This window comes from Rhinopithecus roxellana, chromosome 5 (genome assembly GCF_007565055.1).
Source record: "Rhinopithecus roxellana isolate Shanxi Qingling chromosome 5, ASM756505v1, whole genome shotgun sequence".
Lineage (NCBI taxonomy): Eukaryota > Metazoa > Chordata > Mammalia > Primates > Cercopithecidae > Rhinopithecus > Rhinopithecus roxellana.
The window spans coordinates 113,999,441-114,022,491 of record NC_044553.1 but is presented as its reverse complement, the minus strand read 5'-3'; the positions used below and the strand labels follow the sequence as shown (position 1 = coordinate 114,022,491).

At 48.7% G+C, this 23,051-nt stretch overlaps 1 protein-coding gene across 5 annotated transcripts in view; it reads right to left on the bottom strand.

Annotated features, from left to right (window-relative positions):
• FAH (fumarylacetoacetate hydrolase) overlaps positions 1-23,051 on the bottom strand; it is a 36,052-nt gene that overhangs the window by 1,384 nt on the left and 11,617 nt on the right. For 4 of the 5 annotated variants that reach the window (XM_030930028.1, XM_030930032.1, XM_010383301.2 and 1 more), the window contains 9 exons: positions 18,293-18,390; positions 18,126-18,178; positions 14,863-14,962; positions 13,974-14,104; positions 12,027-12,102; positions 9,190-9,236; positions 7,363-7,443; positions 6,859-6,960; positions 5,930-6,047 (listed from right to left, as the gene is read on the bottom strand). In XM_030930028.1, the coding sequence (XP_030785888.1) occupies positions 5,930-6,047; positions 6,859-6,960; positions 7,363-7,443; positions 9,190-9,236; positions 12,027-12,102; positions 13,974-14,104; positions 14,863-14,962; positions 18,126-18,178; positions 18,293-18,390 (806 nt within the window). The remainder of the gene's footprint in view (positions 1-5,929; positions 6,048-6,858; positions 6,961-7,362; positions 7,444-9,189; positions 9,237-12,026; positions 12,103-13,973; positions 14,105-14,862; positions 14,963-18,125; positions 18,179-18,292; positions 18,391-23,051) is intronic. The other variant, XM_010383302.2, reaches the window with a different exon arrangement.

Below are 23,051 nucleotides of genomic sequence, written 5' to 3'. Positions count from 1 at the left end.
CTGGATGAGAGATACAGAGAAATGCCTACAAGGTGCTGAGTGAGCAGCATGGAGGGAAAGGGAGCAGGGAGCGGGGACATCTGAGCTGGGCCTTGACAGGTAGCTAGGAGTTCATTAGGGAAGACACATGAAAATGCCACTCCAGACAGAGGGAAGAACATGTGCAAAGGCTCAGAGACTCAGGCACGGGATGCATTTGTCACATCTGTTCAGTGAGGCTGTCCTTTGGGGGACGCTAACAAGCCAGGTTACCAAGGGCTCTGAGAAGCCATGGTAAGGTGTTTGAACCTCATTCTAAGGGCAATGAGGTAACACAGAGGAGTATTCAGCAACTTTCACTTATCAGAATCAAGTCAGTACAGAGGCCTTCAGGCACCTGGGTTGAATTGCTTCTCAAAGGCCCCGAGCCACATGAAAGCCAGAAGAGGCAGTGACAGGGCACCACTGAGACGACACCAGGCCCAGGATGGAGGCAAAGCCACTTCTGGGGATGCTAATGACCTTGAGTTACAGAAAAATACTATTAGATCCCTTCTCCTGCTGGAGGCAAGCCCCAAACGTGGAGCTGTGCTTCCTGCTACCCAATGTGAAGAGGAGAAATGATGCATTACAAGATCCCAGAAGCCAAGAGAAAAAAATCCAAGCACAATGCTGAGAAGACTCATGGCCGTCTGACACCGAGACCAAGGGTGGATCCACGCAACGGGGTCAACAACATCTTCAACAAGCCCTCCTGGCCCAAAAGGGTACAGCTTCTCTGAGGTGGTCCTCATGGCCACCCCTGCTCAGCAGCAGCTCAACCCAGCATGTTTCCTCAGCCCTCTCCCTTCCACTGCCTGGTCATCTGAACGGGCCTTCTGGCTCAGGCCACTCTGACCACTCTCCTTCTCTGGAAAGGCAGCAGCTTGAACACCACAGTGGCATTCCCAGAAGTTTTGGTCCTGGAGCCCCTTACCCTCCCTGGCGCCAGCACAGTCGAGCCAGCCTCCCTGGCTGGGCGCACCCCGTGACCCACATGCTGACAACGTGCAGGGATGCCCTTTGTCGAGAGCTATGCCCTCGCCTCTTCTGTTGCTCAGTTTCATTATTTTCTGTCAGCCACTTTTCCATCTCAACGCTCAGAAATATCCACACCACTGGAGGAAAAAAAAAAAGCCTATTAAAGTAAAACTAGCTCCCAGCAGACATTTATTAAACAACTATCAAAACAACTAACTCGGAACTGCAGCATTTTTAAAAAGCCTTCTCCCAAACATGGTCCTGAAGGAGAAGGGTCACCGCTTCTACACCCTGGGACCCCTGGCCACCCTTGCCCAGGAATTCTGTGCCAGGCAAGGGAAGCAATAAAGCTGGAGAGAGAAACTGGAATAAACAGAGACACAGGAAGACCAGGCGGCAGATGCCACCACTGAGAGATACAGGGAAAGAAAGAAAGACTTTTGCTCAGATATTGTTTCCAAATCATGTCAGATACCAAGAAAGAATCCACAACAAACCACAACTATCAACACATCAGAGATCTGAAGGAGAGTGGGAAATGCATGGGTCCAGAAGTGCAGAGCCATCTGTGCAAATGCCTGTGAGAACACATTCTTGCAAGTTGCAAGCTGAACACTAGATGGGGCTTGTGAGCAAGACTAGGGGATGGATGAGTTACACCAAGACCATCAGAGATTTTTGTTGATAATTGTTGGTTTGTTTACTTCACCTGTTCTCTTGCTGAACATTTTGTGGTTTTTGGACTCTCAGAAATGAGAATCTCATTGCACCACTTAAAGAGGCAAGAGGACACAAGGGTTCAGAGCACAGCTCCTGGAGCCCAGCTGCCTGTGTTCAAACCCTGGCTCCACCCTTTATCGTCTGTGTGATCCTGGGTAAATATGCATCTTTCTGGGTCTCAGTTTCCAAATCTGAAAAATAGAGACAATAAAAGTAGCTGCCTTGTTAGGAATAGAAAATGTACTGCAGGTAAAGCACTTGGCACAGTGTCTGGCCTGCAATAAGTGCTGCGGCGTTGGCTGATGCCAGCACTTCTGAATGTTCTATCACATTTCCAATGGTTAGAAATTGATCTGGGGAAGGAGCATCCATGAAGAGCAAGCAGGGAAATGAGAGGCAGCCATAAAGGCATCTGAGCAGGTACAGAGAAGGAGGAGGAAAGCCAGGAAGAGCTGAAGAAACCATGTGTGGCTTTCAAGCAAGAAAGCAGCTCAGCAGGGCTGACCAGTGAAGTCGTAAAAGGTGACGGCAGAGCTGTCCGCCAACACGGGGCACCTTTGCACAAGGTAACACAGCTGACGCACCACCTCCACCTGCCTGCTCCTCTGCTTACCCCCTCTTTTCCCCCATAAACACACAGCCCAAATTTTAGCAATATGCACTCATTTGAGTTTTTCAGTGGTCCCCTTCTGTATGAGATTCTCTTTTTTCTTTTTATTAATATATAATGTATGCCTCTCCTCTTAGCAAATTATAATTCTTCTTTCTTGGTTCCAGGGGATTTTGTGCATCTGTTCCCATTTCCCTCTTCACTTGCCAACACATGCTTCTTCAGATCCAAGGAACTGCCTTTCCCTGAATTCCTCTGCTGGCCTCCAAAAATCCTTCTGGAGCAAGGCATTGTATACACAAACAAACATGGAAATGACTCTCATGGCATCTTGGCTCCTTTCTCAATCCTTCTCTGGCTCAAATGTCAAGAACACATGTGCATTCCAACTGCTAAATACCAGCCTCCTTTCTTCCAGGCCCTGGACAGCTGCCTGGTCTAGCATGGCTTAGTCAGGGGGTCTTATCACACTGACAACAGAGAGCTAAAGCCACCATTTTCTCTACTGCCATCATCTCTTTCCTTCCTTTCCCCAAATCAAAACTTCAGAAAGTGCTTTCACTCAATCCACAGAACCGTGACCAAAAGCCTGCGGTAGGTCTGGCAAGCACCGCAGAAAGACTAGAAACAAACCCAGCAGGGGAATCAGAGACCTCGGTTGCAGCCTGGCTTCCCCAGTTGTGGGACTTTTGTCAAGTAACCTGCCTTCTATCAGCCTAAGTTTTCTACTCTGCAAAATGGGGGCAATGATATATTACCAAACGGCTATTGTGAGTAAAAAATGAAATAAGGAAGGTGGACATGCCTACAATATGGTTGGCTACCAGCAGATGTTCAGTAAATATTGTCAAATGCAAATTAGAGAGGTATAATTAGGCTGCAGAAATGTGAGCAAAATGGGTATTTATTGACTAATAATGGGTATCATCTGCTGTTTTGAACTCCGCCTGCATCTTCTCTACCAAATCCACTTTATTCAAGGAACTAACCAACAGCCACACTGAGCATGCACTATGTGGTTGCTACTTGAACTAAACTTTGCTCTCCAAGAGCTCTGGAGTAGACTAAATTATGGCCCCCAAAGACATACGGCTGAATCCCTAGGACCTGTGAATGTTACCTTATATAGTAAATTTTTTGGAGACGTAATTAAGTTAGAATCTTAGAATGAGGAGATTGTCTAGGTGGGCCCTAAATGCTATCACATGTGTGTTATAAGAGAGAGGTAAAGGAGATGAGACAGAAGAGGAGGCGACAATGTGACCATGGAGGCAGAGATTGGCGCGATGTGGCCACAAGCCAAAGAGGCTTCCACCAGAAGCTGGAAGAGGCCAGGGACAGACGCTCCCCAGAGTTTCCAGGAACGTGGCACTGCCAACACGAGGATTTTGAACTTGTGCCTTATAGAACTGTGAGAGAATACATTTCAGTTGTTTTAAGCCAAAAAGTTTGCAGTACTATGTTACTGAGGCCACAGAAAACTAACACAAGCTTTTAGTTAAGCACAGAAACTGACATGAACACCATTAACCAGAATTCTGTATTTTCCATGAATTGCTAGCAGAGAGGACAGAGATATTGATTCTACCTGAGCAACCAGAGAAGGTAACATTTGGGCTGAGCCCGTGTATATCCAAGAGTTTGCAGGTAATGAGAAAAGCAACTCTCTTATCACAGAGGGTTACGTATTAGAACAAGACTATAAGACTAAGCAGATAGAGCAGAATCAGAGGGGAAGATATTGACTTGTTGAAACAGCAGCTTTGAGAAGACCTTGAGTGGAAGAGTAATGGGAAAAGCAAACATGAAGGTTCATTTTTCAGGCACCATGAGCAGGATGGATTGCAAGGGCCTGGTGCAAAAGCTCTTCTAGGATTTCAGGCCTGGAAGGGTGATGGTGTGGAGTGGGTCCGCGGCACAGAGATGGCAGGGCATTTTCCAAGGATGCCCAACAGACTGTACTGATGAAATGGGGGCAAGGTTCCAGCCCACAGATTGTCAGCGGTACCAAGACAGTCAAAGAAGGAGGGGCGAGGGTGACAATTAGGCATCCCAAGGGAAATGTGTGGTCAGCAGGTGGAGAGCAGGACATGGAGTTTTAGTGCAGAGGCTGGGCACTACCTCGCCCCAGGGTGGCTGTTCTACCGGGCAAGCAGGTGCCACTGCTTGTCACTTCATGCAGGGATCCCATTAAGAAGAGGTCAAGAGGCAAAGCCTTCTAAAACCTGGGTTCTGGAAAAAAGCAGCAATGACAATAAAGATAACTATGAAAAGACGACCATCATCACCATTTTTAAGCACTCACAAGGTAACGTGTCCTCTGATAGGTGCTTTAGACACTATCAAAGGTGTTAAACACCGAGGTTCTGAAGATATGCTGCCTGGAAAGGAAACCAGATTTCATTATTTACTGGCTGCAGATCTGGGGCAACTCATTTAACCCCACTACGCCTTCACTTTCTCATCTGTAAAATGGTGCAGTCACGACACTGGAATATAAACCCAGAAGAGCAGAGACTTCATGTGTCTTTTTACCACCAGAACCCCAAGATGGGACTCAGAGTAGGTGCTCAATAAATGTCTACAAAGGGAATAAACAAGTTCATTTAATCTTTACAACTATGCTGTCAGGTTACGTATTGTATTCACTCCATTTTAAAGATGAAGAAGGCTGGGCACGGTGGCTCATGCCTGTAATCCCAGCACTTTGGGAGGCCAAGCCGGGCAGATCACAAGGTCAGGAGTTTGAAACCAGCCTGGCCAACATGGTGAAACCCCGTATCTACTAAAAACACAAAAATTAGCCAGGTGTATTAGGAAACTATTAGGAGAGCTTTTAGTTAATCATGGAAACTGACATGTACACAATTAGCATGCCTATAATCCCAGCTACTCAGGAGGCTAAGGCAGGAGAATCGCTTGAACCTTGGAGACGGAGGTTTCAGTGAGCTGAGACTGTGCCACCACACTCCAGATTAGATGACAGAGCGAGACTCTGACTCAAAAAAAAAAATTAAAGATGAGGAAAAACTGAGTCTCAGAAAGGTCAAATAACTTAATGAAGGTCGCACAGCTGGTGGGGGACCTGGGAGTCCAACCTGAATCTTTCCAACTCTAAAGAGTGTGCTGCTAACCACTATGGTGCCCTTCCCCTCTATTGGTAAAATGTGGTAGGCAGAATGGCCCCCCAGAAGAATTAAAAGGCACCCTCGCCTCCTCGGAATGGGCTGCTGGGAAGCCTCAGCCACTAACTCAGCTGAACCTTCCTTGATCCTAGTCATAGCTCACCAAGTTTCTGCACAGGAGGTTTGCTGCAAAGTCTAGACCCTGAGGAACCTGCCAGGATTTTCTAATTTTGCTCAGGGAGAAGGGAGACCAAGCAGAATGTCTACAGTCTTTCTGACCTGGGGAGACTCACGCTTGAAGTCCTGGGTAGCCATAGCTGTGGGGAAGGACAGAACAAGCAGGCACAGACTCTGGGAGGCAGAGTCAAGATACATTAGAACAGATGGCTTCATGGCCAGGTGGAAGCGTCCCGCAGCTAGAACAGTGCATGGCGGGCAAGGAGAAAGATGAGCTGCTGGGTTTGGCAGCCCTCACCTGTTATGATGACTTCATCCCCATCCAGCAGAAACTTCCTGGTCTGACCATTCCCCAGGTCGATGGGCTTCGTTCCCTTCCACGACAGTTCCAACATGGAGCCGAAGCTTTCTGGCTCCTTATTCACAGAAAAGGAAAGAATAACATGAATTTATGCCTTGGCTCGGGCATGGACCATGCTCAGCAAGACCTGGGAGTCCCGAGAAGCAGCAGGGTCCCTCATGCCCCTCAGAAACACTGTCTCGGCCTTGGTGGGATCACTGCAGAGATGCCTTTAAGACCTGGAACTCTGCCCCTTCTTCCTGTGGGGACAGCAATGGTTCCACTAAGGACATCGCTTATTTAGGAATCAGTGAATCCCTGACCAGAGTGCCCAGTGCCCCCTGCAGCATCCCCTCCCCACTCTGGAGGCTGCAGTTTGCCCAGATACTGTGATGCTTAACACCCTCCTGTCTAGAGCTCATGGAACAAGAGGGCTCGGCCAGGCCCCTGCAGGGAGTGACTGACGCATGCACCACCCCAGGGTCATCGTCTCTGAAGGTTCTGTGACTCCCGCAGGCTTACAGGGGGACAAGTGGGCAGGAAGGGGCACAGCAGCACGGCCACCTCATCCTGGGAGGGTACAGTGTGAGATGGTGACAACGAAGACACTATCACTGTCTCCTGACTCCTCCCCACATGTCACTGTGCTGCTCCCCTACAGAGGCAGAGACTCAGGCTTCCATTCTCACACCAGTCTCCTTAGGTTTGAATCTGGATGAGAAGTCCCTACTGCACCCAGAGAGAAAGGCTATGAGGAAGACAGAGTTGTGAGATACACCCACCTTGGGCCTGAAATTCCTTCTTGAGGGTGAGCTGAGGGCCCTCGGGGCTGTGTGGGGAGTAGGGATGCTCTGTGTGGGCAGCCCTCAGTGCAGCCAAATACTCACCGGCCCGCTGATGGTCCCAGTAGCCAAGAGGTCCCCGGGCCGCAGGTTGCAGCCATTGACAGAGTGGTGAGTAAGCTGCTGCAGCATCGTCCAGTACATATACTGTGGGCAACGGACGCAAGGTGGAATGAGCAGCTGCAGGCTCAGCCTAGCATCCCGGAGGCAACTGAGCACAGCCTGCCCTGCTCACGACCACCTTCCCTGGCCTTTCCCCAGTCCTGAGCTCCCCCAGCCAGCTCTCTCCAGGCCCTTATAGCAAGGACACACTGTCCTCCTAGGGAGCTGCCCAGAGACCTCCCTCAAGCTCTTTCATCTCCTTCACAAGCTCCGACCTCAGCTCCTCTGCTACCTCAAGCCCACACTGACCACCTTCTCCAAGCAGCATCCCCTAGGGGCTGACCTTGCTGCTCAGTCCCTCAGCCTGCAACATGCCCATGTGTAAAACACTCCACTCTGCCCCGGGAACACCCTCCAGTCCTGCACTGGGAGAGTCTAAGTCCTCACCACAGCAGAGGCTTCTTGTGAACAAAGTCCTCGCTCCCATTCTCCCATGCCGGGCCTTGGGATGGACACTGGGCAATGGAGCTGAATGATTCAAACACGATGTCAGGGCAGGCCAAGAAGTGATGGAGAGCTATGGGAGGTCAGGCTGTGGGCAGAGGGGTCCAAGGTACCATGTGCCCCCCAAGACACTCAGAGGCAATGCACACCCACGCCTGTCCCACGCCACAGCTTCTCACATCGCCATTCCTACAGCCATACATCCTGGCATAGGAAACCCAAAAGATGGATTCTTGCCCACGAGCCCCCACAAGGAGGCCCCTTCATTTCTTCTTACTAGCCTAAGGAGCCCAGAATAATATTAAATTAGAAGGGAAATTAGGGGAACTAGGAATGGTTCAATGATTCAGAGGATATTCAAAAGGCCAAGAAACAAATGAACCATAAACATATGACTAACATGCCCAGCTGCATTAGTCATTAGGGAAATGCAAACTGCAGTCACAGTCCCCGGCATAGTTTGAATGAAAAGGCAAACACCACCAGGGCTGGCGAGGATGTGGAGCAGGCAAAATGCTTACATGCTGCTAGTGGGAGTATATACTGGTATAACCACTTCAGGAAACTGTTTGGAAGTACTCCTAGGCTGAATCTACGTGTACGCTATGACCCAGCAAGCTTATTACTGGATATACACTCCACAGAAACGTGCACATATGTGCACCAAAAGGTGTGTACTAAAATGTTCACAGTAACTCTATGATAGCCAAAAACAATGGAAACAACCAAATGTCCATCAATTGTGGAACTGATGTGACTTAAAAAAATAAGTCAAGTGTGGAATATACATACCGTGCAACACTAGAAGGCAATGAGAAAAATGAGCTATCACTGCAAAGAGCAACAGGGTCGAAACTCACAAATATAACACTAAAACAAAGAAGCCAGCTAGAAAAGAATACATGCTATTCTATGATTCCATTTCTATAAAACTGAAAAACAGGAAAAAAAAAATATGGTAATAGAGGTCAGGAGAGGAGTGACCTTTGCTGGAGGGAGTGATTAAGTGACCTGGTGGGGCCCAGGGGTCTGCTGAGGTGCTGGAAATGTCCTATTTCTGATCTGGGTGCTGGTTGCACAGGGATGTTCATTTTAGGAAAACTCTTCTAGCTATACATGTATAATATGCACTTTTTAAAATTTTTATTTTTTGAAATAGGGTCTTGCTCTATCACACATGCTGGAGTGTAGTGGCGTGATCATGGTTCACTGCAGCCTCAACCTCCTGGGCTCAAGTGATCCTCCTGCCTCAGCCTCCCAAGTAGCTGGGACCACAGGTGCATGTTACCATGCCCAGCTAATTTTTTTTACTTTTTGCAGAGACAAGGTCTCATTATGTTGCCCAGGCTGGTCTCAAACTCCTAGGCTTAAGTGATCCTCCCACCTCGGCCTTCCCAAAGTGCTGGGATTACAGTAATGTGTGCATTTTTATCTATGAGTATTATGCTTCAATTAAAAGTTCACTTAAAAAATAAGTCACTCTCACCAATACAGCCCCTGGCAGGACAGGATAAACCAGGAACTAGACCTTTACAGGAACACCTATTGTCCCCCAAGAAAATCCCTGGCCACATTTATACAGCCTCTATGTTGACAGACCTCTGTGACCCCATGGCCACTCCTAAAAGAGACAGGCCATAGAAGCTCCAGGCCCACAGGCTGAGCCATCATCATATCCCAAAAGCAATGCCCTCCTCCTGCTCCTGCCAAGAAGAAAAGTCTCTCTTTCCCCCAATTCTAAGAAGCAGTCTGATCAGCGTCAAAACTTACCTTAGAATTGGACTTGCATATAGTAGCCGCCTGGCTCATTCCTTCTCCTGTTGGAAAGAAAAGCAATATTGATGAAAACTTAATTCCATGCTTCAGGGAGGAAAATAAAAAAAGAATTGTTCTGTGGTTGAAGCTTCCCATCGTCCAACATGATTTCACTTAAAGTCTGTGAAACAATTAGCTCCTAGGACATCAGAGCTGGGATGTCCAGGGTTGGCCAATACATGCGCACAAGTCATCACTTCCTCCTCCCACGCCTACAGCAGGCAGCATTAACTGATCACAGCGCATGTTTGCTCTGAGTCCACATGCAGCCTCAGAATCCTTCTTAACACAGTGAACCTGGCACCCACAAATCCACTGGAGATAGTGTGCCATTTGAAGGCTACTTGTGACCTTTGACCAAGGATAACCTGTTGTCCCCTCAGAAGTCCTCTGGATAGCTGGGTCATCTGTCCCCTGCCAAGCTCCTCCAGTGATGGGCAATGTGCTACTTTACAATGGACTAAACAATATTTACTAAACATCTACTACATGCAAGTTACCGGACTGTTGTTGTTCCACTTCTGAACAACACTAATAAGTAGAAAGCTCCTCTGCTCCCTCAAAACCTGGCTTCCTTCCTTGGTCCTAACTTCCCCTCTGAGGTGGCACAGAACAAATGTGCTCTTCAGCCATGTGAGTTCTGGGTCCCCCAAGCCTGCTCCTCCCCAGACCCTTTCACCCAGATCCCAACTCAGAACATCAGAACTGCAAATGCAAGACTACATCTCTGGACACCATGCTTTCTGGATAATTTTGTCCCTTCTCCACCAGTGGCCTCCCCTGGGTGGGTTCACCTCTAGGCAGGCAGGAAGAAATATCTAGGATGAAACCAGATAGAAAATACACTCCAAGCATGCATAGTGGGTGGCAGGAGGCCAGCCTAGAACTTGTGACACTTGGATTGAGTCCCAGCCCTGCCATTAGCCAGGTAGGTGGCTCGGGGTGAATCCTTCTCCTCTCTGAGCCTCAGCTACCTGACCTGGAACCTGAAAGAGCAGGCCCAGCACAACTTCCCAGGGGGCCATGAGCAGCCAGGAGGCTCTCTGTGGCAGCCCTTTCTCCATGGAGCATCCTGCTCCCATGGCGACAGCTCCTCACTCCTGCAGGGTACTGAGCCTCCTGACAGGAACCACCTCATGAAGGGCCGAGACCCTGGAACTGGCAGTGAGAAAGACACGGCAAAGCCTGGTGTGTGCAGACAGAGGAGATGGAAGAATGGAATGGAGCTGGCTGGGCGTGGTGGCTCACACCTGTAATCCCAGCACTTTGGGAGGCTGAGGCAGGTGGATCACCTAAGGTCAGGAGTTCGAGAACATCCTGACCAACGTGAAGAAACTCCGTCTCTACTAAAAATACCAAATTAGCCAGGTGTGGTGGCACATGCCTGTAATCCCAGCTACACAGGAGACTGAGACAGAAGAATTGCTTGGACCCAGGGGCGAAGGTTGTGGTGAGCCAAGATCGCACCATTGCACTCCAGCCTGGGTGACAAAAGTGAAACTCTGTGTCAGGAAAAAAAAAAAAGACAGAGAGAAAAAAAGAAAGGAATGTAGCTAAAAAGGAGATGTGGCCAGAGTGTGGCTAGGGGGTCTGTATGTGGCCACCAGGCAAACCCTCTCCACCTGAGGGCCCCCATTGGGACTGGAAAATGACACCTGACTCTTCCTAGGCACAGACCCTGTCCCAGACCTTTGCATGAATTGACATGTTTGGTCCTCACAACACACCATGAGGTCAACATCATTATTATCCCATTTCATAGATGACAAATGAGGACATGGCCAGGTTGGGCAACTTGCCCAAAGTCCCGCAGCTGAGGAGCAGAGTCATGGCCTGCAGAGCCAGTCTCTTTATTACCAACTCTCTGCCGGTCTGTTCACGGAGCTGGGCTGAGCAGCCACAGGGAGATGTGGGCCCTGTCTATCTCAGGGCTGGCCCAGGGTGGGGATCTCAGGCCTGTCAGCAAGACACTCAGGGCTGGCCCAGGGTGGGAATCTGGGGCCTTGATGCTCTGGCTCTGTGTGGCCCCAGGGGCTCAGCCAAGCCTCCTGCGAGCAGACCTACAAGGACATGCTTTCAAACAGGCACTCAATGAAATGTGCCACCCACCACGGAAGTGAGGGTCAGTAGTGATATGTGAGCGGGGGCCAGGCAGTCCCTGGAGAGGCTGGAGACGGAATTCAAGTGGAAGACAGAGGTGCTGGACTCCATCCTTTCAGCCCTATCACTGAGAGCTCAGTGATAGGGTTAATGCCCTATGGGCCCAGTTAGGTTCCCAGTGAGCACCAGAGCGTCCCCTCCCCTCCTATTTTATTTTATGTTATTTTATTTTATTCTATTGTATTTTATTTTATTTTATTTTATTTTTTTGAGACGGAGTCTCGCTCTGTCGCCCAGGCTGGAGTGCAGTGGCGCCATCTCGGCTCACTATAAGCTCCGCCTCCTGGGTTCACGTCATTCTCCTGCCTCAGCCTCCCAAGTAGCTGGGACTACAGGCGCCCACCACCACGCTGGGCTAATTTTTTGTATTTTTAGTAGATGGGGTTTCACCGTGCTAGCCAAGATGGTCTTGATCTCCTGACCTCGTGATCCGCCCGCCTCGGCCTCCCAAAGTGGTAGGATTACAGGCGTGAGCCACCGTGCCCGGCCCTCTTTCCTTTAGAAGAGCCACACATCTCCAGGGCTGTAGCATGTGCCCCCACCCTTGCCAAAGCTCAGGAGCCTTCAGGACAAGGCACACAGGCACACATTCCCTCAGAGCTCCTGGCCATGTCAATCCCCCCAAGACATACCTTTCAGGGCAACAGAGAGGTTGATGTCAAATGTGTAGGGCTGATCATGGCAGAGATACGGCAGAGGCCTGGGGTCCTGGGAGGGCAAAGCACAGCACAGAGGTCACTGGTAGGTGGGCTGAGCTCATCCGGCTGGGCCCCCAGACCAGTCAGGCCCCCGGCAGCACTTGTTCCCCCAGGCAGAGGGTCTGAGACAGCAGGAGCATTCCCTCTCCAGGGTCCCAGCACTGTGTCCCTGGATAGCAATGGGGGGATCATACTGTGGGGCTCCAGGAAAAGCAGCCAAGGAAGGGGCATCAGCAGGTCAAATGTCACAGAAGCCAAACCAGAGATGTTCCTGTAAGCCACGGGAGGGGAGAGAAAGGGAAGGTGGGCAGCAGATAGGTCAAGATGGGGAACAAAGCATGGCCTGTGAGGAAAGGCTGGGGCCTGAAAGGGCATTGCAGGGCCCCTGGAAGGCAGAGGGGTCACAAAAGAAGCAGACAGCCCTGGCTGGTGCTGGAGCCAGCAAGGGAGGCAGCTTGGGTGGCTGGGCCAGAACATCTGCACTTCGGCCAAAAGCAGTGTTTTCCAAAGCATGGTACATCGGTCACCCATGGGACATGAGATCGTTTTTGGTGATTCTAATAGTTATGAAACACTGTAGCTAGTGATGCCAGTAGGAATATAAAGTTCCCTTCTTAATATATTAAGTTTTAAACTGGGAGCCACTCTGAAGAAAAACATTAAGTAAATAATAGTTCAGAAGGGGTAACAGTAGTGATGGTTGTACATAAATGGTGTTCAGGAAGGGCTGGCACAGAGGAGGGTGGGCAAAGCCTTGTGATGACAGACCTGGAAGAAGGCAGATGACTGGAGGACAAGCAGAGAGAGGCTGTGGCCTTGCGGCCCTAGGGAGACTAGACAGGGCCACTGCCGGCTAGAGAGAAAGCCACGTCCTGGACACCGAAAATGAGCAGGGGTGGGCAGGGAGCAGCAAGGAGAGAGCAAGGGGCGAGTGTGAAAGCCCCACAGTACTTCACTAGAACTGGCTTGCAGGGAAAGACCTCAAGGTTGTTTGTAGCACAGCAAACATGAGATGACCCCAGAGGCAGAGGAACACGGGAGAGCAGTGTGGGTGCAGGACCTGCACAGGGTGTTGCTAGAGGCCCCCAGCAAATGAGTGGTGAGATGCTCAAGTGAGGATGTGCAAATGGCTGGGAGCTTGGCCTGGATCTCCACAGGGAGGTCAGAATTGGAGAGGGGCATCGTGAGGACTCAGAGACACTGGAGAACGAGGACAGGTCACATGCCAGAAGCCAAGGGGTGAGGGAATGCCAGCAAGAGTGAGGGGCCACAGGAAGTCCATGCTGAAGGGGACACAAGGTCATGACACTGGCTATTGGGTCGCAGGTGACTCTGGCCAGATGTTGCCAGATGTTGCCAGTGATGGAGTGGGGCAGATTGCAAGAGGCTGAGAAGGGGGGACTGGGACCAGGGGTCAAGGCCTAGGCCCAGTGGTAGACCCAGTGGTGCTGGGAACCAGAGGCTGCTGGGACTCATAGAATGCGGCTCCAAGCCACATTCTATGAGTTGGGATCCAGGTGGCGTCATTTGCACAGAACACGATTTGATGGCCACCTGGGAGGTTGTGCAATGTTGGTACCTGCAGGGACTCCTCCTACCAACTGGCCAGATCCCCTGGTCTTGCAAGATTCTTAAGGTTATAAAATCCTGTGTTTTCTCCAAGAACTGTGCCAGGGTCAGGGAAACCATAAGGGAGAATGACCCCCTGGCTGCCTGGAGGTAATCGTGGCCAGGAACTCCCAGGCACTCCACTGTGGGCATGCCGTGGGCACAGGGCTTCCCTCCCGATGGTCTGCATGCCCGGCATGTCCACTCAGTGGGCAAGCAGGTTTGGAGGCAGCAGGGCTGGGTTTGGGAGCTTCCTGCAGAGAATGTGCTTACCTGCTTTGGGTTGGGCACAGCAAAGGGCATGAGAGCATCCATGGGCACCACCCACGGAGAGATGGTGGTCCCAAAACTCTTCCCAAGGAATGGCCCGAGAGGGACATACTCCCACTTCTGAATGTCACGTGCTGCAGAAGAAGGGCACACCCGGGACTTACAAAGGCTGATCAGGACCTCTCCCCAAGATCCCCTCCTGCCCTTGACCAAGGAGCAGACACCCAGCACAGCCCCCTCCACAAAGCTCAGCCCCAGCCAGGCTGCCCCAGGACCAAGGGGCAAGAGCATCCAATGCCAAGGACAGAGGTCCTTTGAGGCCACTGTGCCAGGCTACAGCAAAGAGAAGGATGACCCAATGGTGGTCAGGATATCCCCAGGGAAGGGACCGGAAGCTCATCCTCAAACTATGAGGGAGACACTTCCTGGGGCTTATGGTGCCACCTTCCTCCCACGTATGGCAAAGGGTTGAGAGCTCAGGCTCAGAAGCTGGACTGTTTTGCTTCAAATCTTAGTTTAGCAATTAACTGAAATCTCCCTGTTCCTCATCTGTAAAATGGGAATGATAATATTGCACATACCACGTAGGGATCAGAGGGAAAATATATGTAGGGTGTTAAGCACAGGGCCTGACACATAAGTGCTCAGTAAATATTAGTTATGGTGTCAGCCGTGTCCCTAGCCACTCATGAGGAAACTGGAGCTCAGAGGAATTAAGTGAGTGGCCTGAGTTCTTAGAGCTGAAACTTTGTTTGATACCCAAACCCACACTCTCAGTCACTGCATCAACTGCCACTTTTGACCTGCACCAGATCTTCAGCTTCTATGAAATTGCCCCCAGTCCCCAGCCTCCTCCCCTTCATCTCCACAGGAGCAGAGCTCCAGTAATTACCACTCCAGTCGTTCATAAGGACCATCCCAAAAATGTGCTCATGGGCCTTGGAAATGGGGATCGGCTCTCCCAATCTGTTTCCAGGGCCTACAAAAAAAGCCTGACATGGGGGAGAGTTCATTAGAATCTGGAGCTGATCTGCCCGCCCAGGTCACTTGTCACCTAGAGAGCAAAGGTCAGGTATTTCCAAACTCCAGCCATGGATCAGGACTGCCACAGGGGCCTGGCAAGAATCCACTGTGTTTCTAAGTCAGAGGTCAGGTAGACGCCTCAGGAAAGCAGCGTGCAGTGGTGTGCCCTGCCCCCGCCCCCAGCCTTCCTTCCACGCCCCTGAGCTCCACAGCAGCCTCCCCTCCCTTCAGTGCATCCCAGACCACTCTGCTCTTTCCTCTTCGTCCCATTCAGGCTTTGCCTTTCAAGACTTGACAGCTACATGGGGCTTGTAAAACTGAAACTATCAGAGTTTGTATTCATGTCATGAAAAGCCAGGCCAGACACTGTGGCTCACGTCTATAATCTCAGCACTTTGGGAGGCTGAGGTGGAAGGATCACTTGAGCCTAGGAGTTTGAGACAAGCCTGAGCAACATAGTGAGACCCACCTCTACAAAAAATAAACAAAATTAGCCAGGCATGGTGGCACCTGTCTGCAGTCCCAGGTACTTAGGAGGCTCATGTGGGTGGACTGCTTGAGCCAGGGAGGTCAAGGCTGCAGTGGGCCGAGATCACGCCACTGCACTCCAGCCTGGGTGACAGAGCAAGACCCTGTCTTAAAAAAATAAAATAAAATAAAAATAAAAATTTTTAAAATGAAAAACCAAAAGACTGCCTCCTTCATGCAGCAAATAGTGCCAGAGAGAGCACACCCCACAGCCTCTAACCCCAATCCATCACCCCACTACCTCTAAAGAAAAACAGAACCAACATGATGTCCATGAACCAACAGACTAGCCAGACATCATTAGAAAGAAAAAATTGGGAAAATCTCTTTTGAAAACACATAGACTCAGCCATGACATTTGCAAAACTTAGTCACCACTGTATTTGTTCTGTGACAGTAAACATTGCAAACTTTTCATCAAGATAAAAAAGAACCCAAAAGCACTATCTTATGGAGAATCCCACAACCTTCAGTCCAGGTGACCTGGGTTCTCTGCCCCAACCATTTCTCCACATGCTGACTCTCTCTGTCTTTTCTCTCCCCCTCTCAACAGGGACCAACATGGGTGAAGTGTCTGCCTGCAGAGTCCTTAGTTCTCCCAGAGAGAAGACCGTGGCCCCAAACCAGGGCTCAGATGCCCTGCTCTGATGAATCTCAGTTGGGAGTCCCCCTCCCAAAGTCTCACATGGCACCCTTGCTAAGGCAAGAGGAGGCAGAGGGCTGGCAGGGAATGCTCTGCTATCCACAGGCTATTCAGCAGTGCCCATTCATTTCCCTCCTCTGGACTGAATCCAGAGAAATCACATGGAAGCCCAGGAGAGACAGGGAGCTCCAGAAAAGCAGACGGGCCTTCCAGCCTGCCTCCACCAACCAGGGCTTCCCACTGCCTCAGCCTGACTCGGTGGCCCCACGACAGCTTCTTCTACACCATCAGTGATGAGGCACTCAGAGTTTCCTGAGGCAACGCCTAAAACTGTAGGTGCTGACTATGGGAAAGCCCCCTCCACCTGCCTGTCTGCATTTCCCACATGGAGGCTGACTCCACCCTTGGGCATCAGACAACCCAGGAGATGCTGAAGACACTGCCAGGTCCCTGGAGCACTCCCTCTCCCAGGTCAGCTCCTCCTTCCCATCACTTTCCTGGTCCCCTCACCTTGGGGGCTGCCCAGATTTCCATGTCCCCTCTGGAAAATGGGCAGCCCTGCAGCATGAGGGATCCTCAGGTGGTAGGACCAACTATACCAACATCAACATCCAGGTTGTGATAGGCACCATGGTTACGAAGGATGCTGCCATCGGGGGAGGCTGTGTGAAGGGTATTGGGATCTCCGTATTATTTCTCACAACTGCATGTTGAGTCTACAATGACCTCAAAATAAAATGTTTAATTTAAAAAAGTATGCAGCCCTACAGTGACCACAGTTCTGAGGTTGTCTGGGCCCAGCTATGGGGCTGATACAGTCAATTCTTGTCACTCCTGTTAATTATTATTTTGGGGTTTTTTATTGTTATTGTTGTTTTGTTTGTTTGTTTTTGAGATGGAGTCTCGCTCTGTCAACCAGGCTGGAGTGTAATGGCGTGATCTCTGCTCACTGCAACCTCTGCCTCGTGAGTTCAAGCAATTCTCCTGCTCCAGCCTCCCAAGTAGCTGGGATTACAGGCATCTGCCACCATCCCCAGCTAATTTTTGTATTTTTAATAGAGACAGGATTTCACCATGTTGGCCAGGCTGGTCTTGAACTCCTGACCTCAGGTGATCCACCCGCCTTGGCCTCCCAAAGTGCTGGGATTACAGGCATGAGCCACTGTGCCTGGCAGGGTAATTAGTTTTTATAAAGTCATCATGAACACAGAATTAGCAAATACAGAATGACTGTTCCCAGAGGCAACACAGGATTAGGTTCCTACAAGCCTTTGGTCAGAAAGTGTTTATCAACTAATCAAAACTTAACTATATAACCTTGTTTTATGTATGTTTCTGCTTAAAAACACTTTACGTAATATATTTTGTTGATTCATGAACACTTGAGCTCAGGCAGCAGCACTGTACCTTGCCTGAATGAAGCTTAGTAACACGCATATTCTCTCCATTAGGCACATCACAGTCTTCCTGTGCTACGGACACTAGACGGCACTTCAGCACTGCACTTGAGGCCATTATAAAAAAACAGTGAAACCGCCAAAAAAGCACAGATACACAAAAAACATGGCACTAAATAGACCACAAATGACACGTGTTTACAGCATGAGCTGAGACAAGAAGGCAGAGTAACACCTTGTCCAGCCTCACCTGGGAACGTGCTCACCGGGCAGCTCATGTTTCACTGCTCTGCGCATGTCCACACGTGCCCACAAAAGCTCTGTGAATATTAATTTTGGACTTACAAATAAGTATTAGCAAATAGTTGTGAATTCTCAAATACAGAATCTGCAAGTAATGAGACTCGACTGTCCTTCTGACGGCCAGGTGGGGACACAGAGCAGCTGCCAATGTGGCTGAAGAGGAGAGAAGTACGGCGGCTCATGGTGCAGGGAGCCATCCCAGAGGGCTCTCCTGCTGGGTGTCTATAGATCCCGTGGCAATAAAACACCAAGCTCACTTACCATTTCCAGCTCCATGTCCAAGAGCTTGCAGGCACCATATACAGGAGGCTTAGCTGGAATAACACCAGAAAAAAAAAAAAAAGACTGCTGTGAGTGAGGCCACAGAACTCACTGTGTGGGAACAAAGAGCTGGGCACCAGCAGGGTCTGGATGCGGGGGTCACTTACAGTCATCAGGTTTCATCTGTCCCATGGGCCTTCGGATTGGGGTGCCAGACACCACAATGGAGGAGGCACGGCCATGGTAGCCCACTGGTAAGTGCAGCCTGAGAAAGAAAGGCAAGAGAATGCAGGGCATCAGAGCTGTTATATGTTGTCAATTAAGTTTAAAAACTTCAAAAATTAGAAACAAAGAGTCGCCATATACATATGGCTCAAAAATCAAAAGGTGCTTACAAGTTTCCATCCATGGATACGTGGATAAACAAACTGTGGTACATACATACAGTAGAATATTATTCAGCCTCAAAAAGGAAGAAGATTCTGGACTAGGTGTAGTGGCTCGCGCCTGTAATCCCAGCACTTTGGGAGGCCGAGGTAGGCAGATCACATGAGGCCAGGAGTTCGAGAACAGCTTGGGTAACACGGTGAAACCCGTCTTTACTAAAAATATGAAAATTAGCCAGGCATGGTGGTGCATGCCTGTAGTCCCAGCTATTCGGGAGGCTGAGGCAGGAGAATCACTTGAACCTGGGAGGTGGAGGTTGCAGTGAACCGAGATCGTACCACTGCACTCCAGCCTGGGCAACAGAGTAAAACTCCGTCTCAAAAAAAAAAAAAAAAAAAGATACAGCCATGTCCTAACTCCCAGAAAATATGGAAAAAGAGTATTTTTACAGTTAATCAAGTTAAGAATCTTGAGATGTGAGCATCCTGGATTATCCAGGTGAGCCCTATATCCAATTAGAAATGAAGAGAAGATGTAGAGAGGAGGAGAAGGCCACATGAAGACAGAGGCAGACACTGGAGTGATGCAGCCACAAGGAACGCCTGCAGCCCCCAGAAGCTGGAAGCAGCAAGGACAGGGATGGTCCTAGGAGCTTCAGGAGGAGATGGCCCTGCTGACACCTGGATTGCAGACTTATGGCCTCCAGAAACTGAGGGGATAAATTCCTGTTGTTGTGACTTTTTCTCATAGCAGCCCCAGGAAATGGATACAGACCCACACCACACCTCACACATAAAAGGAAATCCAGATGGATTCAAGATCTAAATGTACAAAGAAAGGCTAATACAGGCCCTAGAAACAACAACAACAACAAAACACACACATACACAAAATTTCCAAATTCTTGGGGTGGAGAAAGCCTTTCTAAACATTACACAAAAGTAAATGCCATAAGGAAAATGATTGGCATGCTTGACTTTATAAAAATGCAAAACTCTGTATCTAGAAAGACTGGCAAACAAAGAAAAAAGAACATACCGGGAGAAAATATTTGCAATGCATTGCAACAAAGGGTTAATTTCTATCACTTATAAAACACCTTTTAAACAAATAATAGAGAAGTGACTATATAGATAAACTGGCAGAGTATGCAAAAACATCTGTGAAAAAATATATAAGAAGTCCAGGCACGGTGACTCATGCCTATAACCCCAGCACTTTGGGGGGCCAAGGCAGGCGGATCGCTTGAGTCCGGGAGTTTGAGACCAGCCTGGTCAACATGGCGAAAACTCATCTCTACAAAAAATACAAAAATTAGCCAGGCATGGTGGCATGCACCTTTAGTCCCAGCTACTTAGGGGGCTGAGGCAGGAGGATGGCTTTAACCTGGGAGGTCAAGGCTGCAGTGAGCCAAGGTCATGCCACTGCACTCCAGCCTGGGTGATCAAGTAAGACCCCGTCTCAAAAAAAAAAAAAAAAGAAAGAAAGAAAGAAAAAAGAAAGAGAAAGAAGGCCAGGCGCGGTGGTTCACGCCTGTAATCCCAGCACTTCGGCAGGCCGAGGCGGGCAGATCACGAGGTCAGGAGATCGAGACCATCCTGGCTAACTGGTGAAACCCCGTCTCTACTAAAAATACAAAAAATTAGCTGGGCGAGGTGGCGGGCGCCTATAGTCCCAGCTACTCGGGAGGCTGAGGCAGGAGAATGGCGTGAGCCCGGGAGGCGGAGCTTGCGGTGAGCTGAGATGGCACCACTGCACTCCAGTCTGGGTGACAGAGCGAGACTCTGTCTCAAAAAAAAAAAAAAAGAAAAGAAAATATATATATGACACTGATTAACAGTTTTGCCTCTGGAGAAGGGAACTGGATGGTGGCCCATAGGTGGTTGAGCTCTGTTTTTTCCCATTGTTTACCCTTAAGTACCTTTTGAATTCTCAACCATGCATATATATAGACTCTTTTTATTGCTTTTAATTTTTTAAATGTTTGATAAATTATTTTGCAATATTTATGATATACAAAAACATGTAATAACAAAAGTCACCATGCACTACCAAGGAGCTAAAGAAATAACACTTCACTAATCCAGTCCAATGCATCCTTGGGATCCCTCCCTGGTCTCACTCTTCTTCCCTCCCTTCCTGCCCCTCACTCTAGAGGAAATCAGCATGGTCCTCATTTCCCTATATTTCTAGACACTTTCATTACTGTACTGTTTTTTTGGGCACAGGGGCGGTGAGGTTTGAGACAGAGTCTCGCTCTGTCACCCAGGCTGGAGTGCAGTGGCGTGATCTTGGCTCACTGCAACCTCCACCTCCTGGGTTCAAATGATTCTCCTGCCTCAGCCTCCCAATTAGCTGCGACTACTGGCGCCCGCCACCACACCTGGTTTTTTTTTTTTTTTTTTTTTTTTTTTTTGAGACAGAATCTCGCTCTCTTGCCCAGGCTGGAGTGCAATGGCATGATCTCAGCTCACTGCAACCTCTGCCTCCCAGGTTCAAGTGATTCTTCTGCCTCAGTCTCCCAACTAGCTGGGATTACAGGCACCCGCCATCATGCCCAGCTAATTTTTGTACTTTTGTAGAGATGGGGTTTTACCATGTTGGCCAGGCTGGTCTCGAACTCCTGACCTCAGATGATCCACCCGTCTCGGCCTCCCAAAGTGCTGGGATTACAGACGTGAGCCACCATGCCCAGCTGCTAATTTTTGTACTTTTAGTAGAGACAGGGTTTCACCATATTGGCCAGGCTGGTCTCAAACTCCTGACCTTGTGATCCACCCACCTCAGCCTCCCAAAGTGCTGGGATTACAGATGTGAGCCACTGCGCCCAGCCCTACTGTACCATATTTTTGTATCTTTTTATAAAAATGATATTTTACTGTGTAATTATCTTGTATTACCTACTCCAAAAAACTTATTTTGTAAAAGACTGAGGTAGATTTAAACTTATTTACATGGAGATATGTCAATGATGAAGTGAAAAAAAGCAAATTTCAGCATGGCCTCGTTTTGTTAACAAAAGAAATAAAATGCATATGTATGCATGCATACGTGTAGTCATGCATGTGTAACCTGGAGCAAAGTACAGGAGGCAGCACATCCAACTTGTTCAAAGTAGTTGCCCCTGGTGAGTGGCTGAGGAAGAGCTCCCTTTTTTACCCACTTTGGTTCCTTTATTGGATTAAATTATAAAATTCAATTGCATGCAATTACATGGCATGTAATAATGCAAACAATTCAGATGAAAAAAAGGAGTTAGTAATCTCTCCCCATCCAGCCACTCCCCTGAGGAAAGCAATGTTAATCTGCAGTCTGATATTTTTTGCCTTTCTGTATGCTCATACCAGCCTATGGAAATAATGTATGCATAAGTGTGTGTGTGTGCATGTGCACATGCATATGTGTGTGTTAAGCTGAAAAATAGCCCTCCAAAAGATATCTAGATCCTAATCCCTGCAGCCTGTGGATATTATTACATGGCAAAAAGGGTTTTGCAGATGTGATTAAGTTAGGGATCTTGAGATAGGGATACTGTCCCTGGTTATTTGAGTGAGCCCTAAATGTAATCACAAGGGTCCTTATAGACAGAGGCAAGGTCAAAGGAGAAAGTAGGAAATATAACAGTGGAAGCGAGTGGTTGGAGTGATGTGAGGAAGGGGTCAAAAGGCAAGGGATACAGGCAACCTCTAAAGCCGAAAAGTCAAGGAAATGGGTTCTCTCCTAGAGCCTCCAGAAGGAACCAGCCCTGCTGACACCTTGGCTTTAGCCAGTGAGACTGATTTTCAACTTCTGGCCTCCAGAACTAGAAGAGAATATATTTATGTTTTAAGCCACCAAGTTTGTGGTAATTTGTTACAGCAGTAACAGAAAACTAATACAGTGTGTATGTACATATATATTTTTTGTGCTTTTTTTATAAAAGTGAAACACACTTTACCTAATTGCCTATAGTTTACCTATTTCACTTAACATAGATCAATGAACATCTCTCTTGATCTAAATCTTTCACTAGCTACAAAACATTTCATATTGTGAATAGACCAATTTTTCAACCATTCCTCCACCGATAAGCATTCAGATTACTTCCAGCTCTGGGCCACTAGAAACTCTGCTAATTAACATCCTTGCTCTTGGATACAACCCACTGGTGCTTTTATTTCTGTAGGATAGATGCATGAAAGTGAGCATTGCAGGTCAAAGAGAAGACACATTTTAAATTGTAAATGTTTTACTTTACATATTTCCTGTAGTGTTTGGGTTAATTCCAGTAAATATACCCTACATTTATAATAAAGACTATGTACATAAAGTTAAAAAGTCACAGCCGTGGGTCATCTTGCATCAAACATGGCTAGAGAAGGCCTGTTTGCTCTTATTCTGCAGAAGAACATGGGGCAAGGATGGCTGTGGCCCCCACACTTGGTTTCAGACACAGTCAACACTCATTTCCCAGGTCCCGGCTCTCCTCTCACTTCCTGGTACCCGTGCCTTTTGGCCACTGGGATCCTGGCACATAGGTGATAGCCAGCTCTTCTGGGG